The 8,706-nt window shown below is 37.1% G+C and overlaps 1 protein-coding gene across 2 annotated transcripts in view; it reads right to left on the bottom strand.

Moving 5' to 3' along the window:
- LOC148891119 (uncharacterized) overlaps positions 1 to 8,706 on the bottom strand; it is a 35,554-nt gene that overhangs the window by 12,549 nt on the left and 14,299 nt on the right. Inside the window, exon 1 of one of the 2 annotated variants that reach the window (XM_089008277.1) lies at positions 599 to 676. The exons of the other annotated variant lie outside the window; for it this stretch is intronic. Coding sequence (XP_088864403.1) covers positions 599 to 674 — 76 coding nt within the window. The 5' untranslated portion in view covers positions 675 to 676. Of the gene's footprint in view, positions 1 to 598; positions 677 to 8,706 lie in introns of those variants that run through there. 2 annotated transcript variants of the gene reach the window in all.

Genomic DNA, 8,706 nt, shown 5'->3' with positions numbered 1-8,706 from the left:
GAGAGAGAGAGAGAGAGAGAGAGAGAGAGAGAGAGATAGATAGATAGATAATAGATAGATAGATAGATAGATAGATAGATAGAAATTTCCCCATTGTGGGCCGAATAAAGGTATTCTGATATATATATATATATATATATATATATATATATATATATATATATATATATATATATATATATATATATATATATATATATAGCTATTTTGAATACATTCTGTGAATGAGTTAAAAATGTTTTTTTTTTGTAATGTATTTACATATAAAATAAGAGCTTAATGAAATGTGTTTGTGATTAAAGAGGTAGATGCCTACTGTATACAGTTACATGCTCAGCGCTGGCCGTTTGCCGACACTCTCTATAAACCTCTCACCTTGTTTCCAAAAAAAAAAAAAAAAAAAAAAAAAAAAACACCAGCATCTCTCTCGTTTCACCAACCTTTTCGCATAATGAGCCTCTATTAGGGACAAAATAACGCTGTGTGCAAAGCGTGCGCGCGTGCACGTACGCAAAATGACCTCCAGGGTTAACCTGTCACTAACATGGTGCCTGATTGCAACAGTACAGTAAATCACTGCTGGCTCAATAAAACACACCTGCGGTGTAAGAGGAGATGTGGGAGAAGCAGAACACCGGGAGAGCTGCCCTGATCACTACCAGACACCCGAGCATCCGTGGCGGTTGGGGTCGCTCCCTTAAAAAAAAAATGCACAATTTGAGTGTATGCTCAAAAGCTTTTTGTGCGCTGGAGAATAAATGGATGCATTGTGTGTATGTGTGTGTGTGTGTGTGTGTGTGTGTGTGTTTTAACAGTTTAGATGCGATCATGATGTCATGCTAAGTGCCTCAAATGATATCACGATTTATGAACACCTGGATCATTTTATTTAGTTTATATATAATAATACATTTCATTTATAAGTGCATTTTAAAACTCTCAAGGTCACTTTACAGTCACAGGATACGTTTTTCTGTGGGTAAGCAGCGGCAGCCACACGCGTCAGCGTTCACTCAACCTGCAAGTAACTCAAATAGATAGTTAGCTAATAGATACAGTAATAATAATAATAATAATAATAATAATTATTATTATTATTATTATTATTATTATTATTATTATTATTATTATTATTAGGACATTGATTCGCTGTGGCAACCCCTGAGGGGAAAAGCCAAAAGGATAATAATAATAATAATAATAATAATAATAATAAATTACAGGATATGTTTTTCTGTGGGTGAGCAGCGGTAGCCACACGCTTCAGCGTTCACTCAACCTGCAAGTAACTCAAATAGATAGCTAGCTAATAGATACAGTAATAATAATAACAATAATAATAATAATAACAATAACAATAATAATATTTATTATTATTATTAGGACATTGATTCGCAGTGGCGACCCCTGAGGGGAAAAGCCGGAATGAAAATAATAATAATAATAATAATAATAATAATAATAATAATAAATTTCATTTGTAAGCACCTTTCAAAACTCTCAAGGTCACTTTACAGTCACTAATAGATAGCTACTGAGCCAGTTAGATAGCTAAGCGATAGCTAGCTCGATAGCTAGCAAGCCAGCTAGACAGCTAATAGATAGCTAATTGATAGCAAATAGATAGCTAGGTAGCTAGCTTGATAGCTAGCTAGACTGTCATATTTATTTCACATTATTATTATTATTATTATCCCGCCTGGTCAGCAGCTATTTAAATTGGAGTATAATTATTTTTCCCACAATCCTCCTTGATGTACCTTTTTAAAAAAAGGACAATCAAGTATTTTACATCCTTTGCACATTCCTTTGTGAATTTATTCTTCAAAATTCACTATTTTAAATGGGAAGATAATTTGCATTGGTGGTAATCGTATGAAAAAAAAGGGGATTAAAACGACTATTGTCAAAGTGGAAGCAGGAATAAAAAAAAAAAAAAAACATAATTGAAGCTTTGAATACGAGGCGAGATAAAGTTAAATCGGGATAGCAAAAAGAGGAATTGTCAAATTGCGAATGTAGACGGGAGGCCACTCAGACAGTAATCCCATAATCCCGAGCGGGAAGACGGAGATGTAATTGCTGGTCGGGTGGGAGGCAACATATGTGGAGGGAAATTGTGCTGAGCTGTGAGGAATAATGTGTCACAAGCCGTAGGGGCTGCCAGTGACTCCAAAGTGGACCCGACGACCGGCATCTTTCGCAAAAGGGCCGAAAAACGTGAAATCCAGACATGGTATATAGTCAGGTGACCTCCGCTAAGTTAAACATTTTGATATGGATTTAAAAAAATGTATTTTGGAAGTGTTTTTTTTTTCCCAAAACATCGTTCCCCATTGAAATGAATAGACATGGCATTAATCCGTTCCTGTGGAAGCTTAGAAATTCAAATGGTGGAGGAAAACATTGACCGTGCTATGATTTTTCATCAGATGTAGCTGGGAAAGATGTTTGAACATTTTTCTGAAGTTGTTCGGACATATTTGGTAAAAACAAAGGGTGTGGAAGTGATTTTTTTTTGCCGCAGGCCACATAGGCATTATGGTTTCCTCTAATCAAGGCTTATGGGTGCGCTTTATACACCCGGAAAATATGGTAATCATTGAGGCATGATATCATTAAATAGAGATGTATGGGCTTAAAGCACCACAAACTTAGATGCTAATTAGCGTTAGCACTAAGGTAGAGATGCCTTTATTTTGTTGTTTCACATCCAGGTGAGATTCCCCGTGTTTAATAGCTAGATTATGGTAAGGCTTAATAGGTTAGTTGATGAGGTTAAATCACCACAAACATAGACGCTAATTAGCGTTAGCATGACGGTAGAGACGCCTTTCTTTCATTGTTTTAAATTAAGGTGAGAGTCCCTTTGTTTCATGATTAGCTAATGAGATTAAAGCAACACAAACATAGACACTAATTAGCATTAGCATGACGGTAGAGGCGCCTTTCTTTCATAGTTTGAAATGAAGGTAACATTCCCATTATTTCATGGTTAGCTCATGATGTTAAGCACCACAAACGTAGACGCTAATTAGCGTTAGCATGATGGGAGATACGCATTTCTTTCGTTGTTTTAAATCGAGGTGCGATTCTCACTGTTTCATGATTAGCTTATGAGGTTAAAGCACCACAAACATAAATGCTAATTAGCATTAGCATGACGGTAGAGACGCCTTTCTTTCATAGTTTGAAATCCACGTGTGATTCCCTTTGTTTTATGGTTAGCTTGTGGGGTTAAAGCACCACAAATATTTATGCTAATTAGCGTTAGCATGACTGTAGAGGTGCTTGTTTTTCATTGTTTTAAATCCAGGTGACATTCCCTTTGTTTCGTGGTTAGCTTATGGGGTTAAAGCACCACAAATATTTATGCTAATTAGCGTTAGCATGACAGTAGCGGCACCTTTCTTTCGTAGTTAGAAATCAAGGTGAGAGTCCCTTTGTTTTATGGTTCGTTTATGAGGTAAAAGCACCACAAACATATATGCTAATTAGCATTAGCATGACGGTAGAGGTGCTTGTTTTTCATTGTTTTAAATCCAGGTGACATTCCCTTTGTTTCATGGTTAGCTTATGGGGTTAAAGCACCACAAATATTTATGCTAATTAGCGTTAGCATGACGGTAGAGGTGCCTGTTTTTCGTTGTTTTAATCCAGGTGACATTCCCTTTGTTTCATGGTTAGCTTATGGGGTTAAAGCACCACAAATATTTATGCTAATTAGCGTTAGCATGACGGCAGCGGCGCCTTTCTTTTGTAGTTTGAAATCAAGGTGTGATTCCCTTGGTTTTATGGTTAGCTTGAAAGTAAAAAGTTTCTTGTCACTTACACCGCCGTATACTGTATGCTTTTTATGACTTTTTGATTATTTATTATTTTTTGGTGTATTGTTTCATAACACTTTTCAGATGTTAAAAAAAAAGGGTCATTCGTCATGGTAAGAAATGCCGGTTCGAGCGTCCCTATGAGGGTTTGTGTTTGACCTCAGAGTCGCACCGTATTGTCGTTGGGCCTCGGCGGATTGAAAGGCGAAGGAAAAAAAAGATTTATCGTCGCGCTTGGGAGCAGCGCGGTGACATGGCTAACTTCAGCTGCTCATTCATGCAACCAGGGATTTATTTCCAGTTGTTTCTGAGCACCTGCTGGACTTAATCTCCTTTTCTTTTTTAATTCCGTTTTTTTTTTTTTTTTTGACTCAGGGGATGCGAGAGGGGGTTTAACATCTGGCTAACTTAGCAAACAGCAAAACAGTGTGAAAGAACTGAGGAAGAACTTCCACATTTCTCCGCCGAGTCATCCAAAATATTGATGAGAGTGTTTTAAAGCGTTTTATGTCACGGCGCGGTGATTATCTTGGTGATTACTGCCTTGTGAATACTTGTAGTTAACTAGTGGCAGATTTAAGAGAGCCAGACACACATTTGAAGCTTGGCCTCAAGTCAGACAATACAACCTGGACTTAATTACAAGTTCCAATTAGGGAAAACATATTGGGTGCCTGATGAGAAATCCGAGTAAGTGATTACTGGTTTCCTGCTTGCCTTCCTTTTCCCCCATTAAAGAGATCCAAGCTCCACAGCAACTAATGTCTAATGGTTCTATCGTGGTCATGAATGAGGAGGAAGAGGGCGTTTGAAGCTGGGGGGGGGGGGGGGGGGGGGGCATTCACACATGGAGATTCGTGTTGCCAAAAGGCACGCTGACAGGATTTTTTTTTCTATTTATTTGACTTTTTTTCTGTAAAAGACGCATAGCACCTGGATCTGTAAACTGGTGAGCTAGAAAACAAAAAAAATACATCATTTTCTAAGTGACCTGATCAGTGTTTCTGTTGATAAATTAAAGTACAGTGATAGCTCAGTTTACAAACTTAATTGGTTCCTAGAAAGTGTGTGTAAGGCCAAAAGTTCATCTTCCAAACATTTATTTCGTATAAGAAACCATTAAAATGAGAATAATTTGTTCCCGGGTCCCTATACAGTGATACCTCGGTATACGAACCCCTTGGCTTACGAACAGTACAGTTTATTTATTTAATTATAATGCCATAGCATATTTATTTTACATAAAATAAGGTATATTTTGTGTAGTTTGAAGGCTTAGAAAATTAGAAAGCAGAAAATGATGTTTTAGCGGGACCTGGAAACGGATTATTCTCATTTTAATGGTTTCCTATGGGAAATAAAATTTTGGGATACACACCTTTTGCCTTACACACTGTCTGGGAACCATTTAAGGTCGTAAGCCAAGGTATCACTGTAAAACATACATTTCTACTAAATAAGCAGTAAAACTACACAAAATATACCTTATTTTATGTATAATAAATGTGTTGTAATGAAATAAATAAACTGTACTGTATAATAAAGTCGTTTTATTTACCTTTGTGATGGTCATTGATGTAGTTGATGATATGCGAGTGAAGTTGCCATGGTTTCTCGGCGATAATACCCTCACTCACACTGTCCCCTGCTAGCTGCTTTTCGGTAATCCAAATCAACAGAAGTTGTTCAACCTCTTCTATTGCCTGAGACCGTTGCTTAGACAACACAGAAACACCCTTAGCCACACGTAGCAATGGTCGACCTAGCATACCGGTACAGAGACGTTAAGTCACACAAACGCACACCTCGTTTGTGTTTTTTTTCAATGATTTCCTTCTTCTGCTCAATCGTAATTTTCTTCGGTTTAACACTAGCCTGTAGTGGGGTCTTTTTCGGTACCAAAAAAAGCTAAAGTACTCCACTCGATAACAAACCACGTCTGCACTGAGTGCTTTCAAAGAAAGTGGGTGTGGAAAACTAGTCTTTTAGAGATTATACTCTCGCGAATTTAATGTTCGTAAAAACGAAAAGTTCGTAAAATAAAGCGTTTGTTGTTTTAATCGATTAAAAATGAAAGATTTCCAATTCACTTTGATTGTTATCTTCGGATTAAAAAAAACAATTTCTGAAGTCATTTTTGCTGCTGTCGCCAACTGAGTGTCACATTGATGAAGATTAGTGAGCCCGTCCCGCAGGAGCGATCACCTACGTCGACGGGAGTTTATATCTTCACATCATGTGCACGTCCTTTGCGTCGCAAAGCCTTTCATCACTTTCATACAAAGTTAATCTTGATCTTATCGGTCCACGAAATGGAGATTATTCCCATGACTCATCTCACTAGTAGTTTTAAAGTTTTTTTATTTGCAGCTCTCATAAGAGCATCGCAACTCTGTTCTTTTGTATCTCCAGCAGGTGACAGAGGAGTGCTCTCCCTCCAGCGTCCACACCTGCTGCCCATGTTCAATAGTTAAGAGTATGTGAGGACTGACGAATTGTCAAAGTCTCTCCGTCGGATTGCCAATCGAGTGCAAGTATTGTTTTCGGGCATTCCCGAATGCCGTCATTAAATGAAATAAAGGGAGCGCTTAAAATAATGTAATAAAAGATAACTGAAACTAGAATTCAAGTTGATTAAATGAACTATACTTCATCTAGAAGTGCTTCATGCAACAAAGAGGGGACAGAAAGTGCTTAAAATAGAACTGTCTTTTGTGTTGTGTCACATTATTTGTTATTTTGTTCTTTTTGGGGGGGGGGTTTAGACTTCAAGATGGCGCCGTGAGAGTGGCTGCCTTTACGGCAGCTCCTGTATTTTGTTTTTGCTGCTGTGAAATGTAAATTTCTCCACTGTGGCACAAATTAAGGCTGATCTAATCTACAAATATCAGCATTTAAAGGCAAAAATAACCCTCATTTTCATGTCCCAAATTAATTTAGTAAATAATAATAATAATAATAATAATAATAATAATAATACATTGTATTCATTAGCGCCTTTCAAAACTATCAAGGACACTTTTACAGGATAGGCTTTCAGGGTTTATTTTGAATTAATTATTAAAAATTGATGATCTCACCTCAATTTGACATTTATGCCTCTTCGTTATATTCACAGACCGCTTTTCATTGGTGACATGGATAAAAAAAGATGTTATTGCTGTCTTAAATCTATTAGCGACTGTATGCTGTGACTGTAAAGTGACCTTGAGAGTTTTGAAAGGTGCTTATAAATTAAATGTATTCTTATTACTATTATCTATTAGCTAGCTAGCTATTTATTTGCTATCTATTGGCTATCTTTTAGCTGTCTAGCTAGCTATCTAGCTAGCCATCGTTTAGCTATCTAGCTGGCTAGGTAGCTATCTATTAGCGACTGTATCCTGTGACTGCAAAGTGACCTTGAGAGTTTTGAAACGTGCTTGGAAATTAAATGCATTATTATTACTGTATCTATTAGCTGTCTAGCTAGCTATCTATCGTTTAGCTATCTAGCTGGCTAGGTAGCTATCTATTAGCGACTGTATCCTTTGACTGCAAAGTGACCTTGAGAGTTTTGAAAGGTGCTTAGAAATTAAAGGTATCATAATTACTGTGTCTATTAGCTAGCTAGCTAGCTTTCTAACTATTTGAGTTACTTCCGGGTTGAGTGAACGCTGGCGTGTGTCGCTGCTCACACACCACCTTAAGAATAATTAAAGGCGCTTAAAAATGAAATGTATTATTCTTATTAACCACACATGTTATTGGCAACAAGGAAGATCAATGTTTTTTTTTTTTAAGGAATGACAGTGAGAGAAAAAAGTGGCAAGGAGTGCCGGGGATAAAAAAAAAAAAAAGGTCTCCACGCAAGCTGAGGAATTCTAATGACCCTGTTGTAGGATTTTCCACATCAGCTGTAACTTCCTACATGGCAGCCGCTTCGACAAGATTAAGCTTGCAGGGTCACTGGAAAGTTATGCTAGCTCCTATGCCGTTCATACTAATTAGCGGCGGTGAGAAATTATGAAAGACAAATTCTTTGTTACAGTATAAAGGTCGATTTTCCAGGTTTTTACACTTGACGACATTTTTTCTGACATTTCTTTAGTGTTCATTTACATTTGAAATGCGTTTCTACTTCTTTGTCAAAATAGACTTTTTAACAAAAACTATCGATGAGAAGGTTTCTTCAGCCGTCATCTGTACTTCTTTGATGGTGTCGGACGTTTCGCTTCTCATCCAAGAGGCTTCGTCAGCGAACTAAAATCTTTTGCTGGTAGGTTTGGCCCTATATATATATATATATATATATATATATATATATATATATATATATATATATATATATATATATATATATATATATATATATATATATATATATATACAGTAAAGTCTCGTTATATCGATATTCAAGGGAGTCCGAAAAAATATCGATATAACCGGGACTATCGATATATCCGATATCGATATAACGAGACTTTACTGTATATATATCCCTACTGTCCAGACGTGGCGAACCAGACTCTGCTATGATTGGTCCCTGCTCTCAGGTTGGGGACTACTCCCTGCGGCTACACTGATTACTTCTATTGTCCTGCCTGAGTATGGGGTCTACGACTGGCCAGATTGCCCCATTTGATCTGGTATCACCTCATCAGCATAACTAAAGCCTATGTTGCCTAAGAAGTCGGTTGTAGGAACGATCCAAATTGAAGCTCACCCTACCATGGCGATTTTGTGAAGGGTTTTGCTGTTTTATGAAAATAGCTTCTTTTACACCCCTTTCTGGACTGTAGGGATATATATACAGTAAAGTCTCGTTATATCGATATCGGATATATCGATAGTCCCGGTTATATCGATACTATTTCTAATCACGCACGAAGAAAATTAC

The sequence above is a fragment of the Hippocampus bargibanti genome, linkage group LG11 (genome assembly GCF_051943395.1).
Source record: "Hippocampus bargibanti isolate YZ-2025 linkage group LG11, ASM5194339v1, whole genome shotgun sequence".
Taxonomy (NCBI): Eukaryota; Metazoa; Chordata; class Actinopteri; order Syngnathiformes; family Syngnathidae; genus Hippocampus; species Hippocampus bargibanti.
The sequence above is the reverse complement of the archived record's forward strand: the minus strand, read 5'-3'. Positions and strand labels throughout refer to the sequence as shown.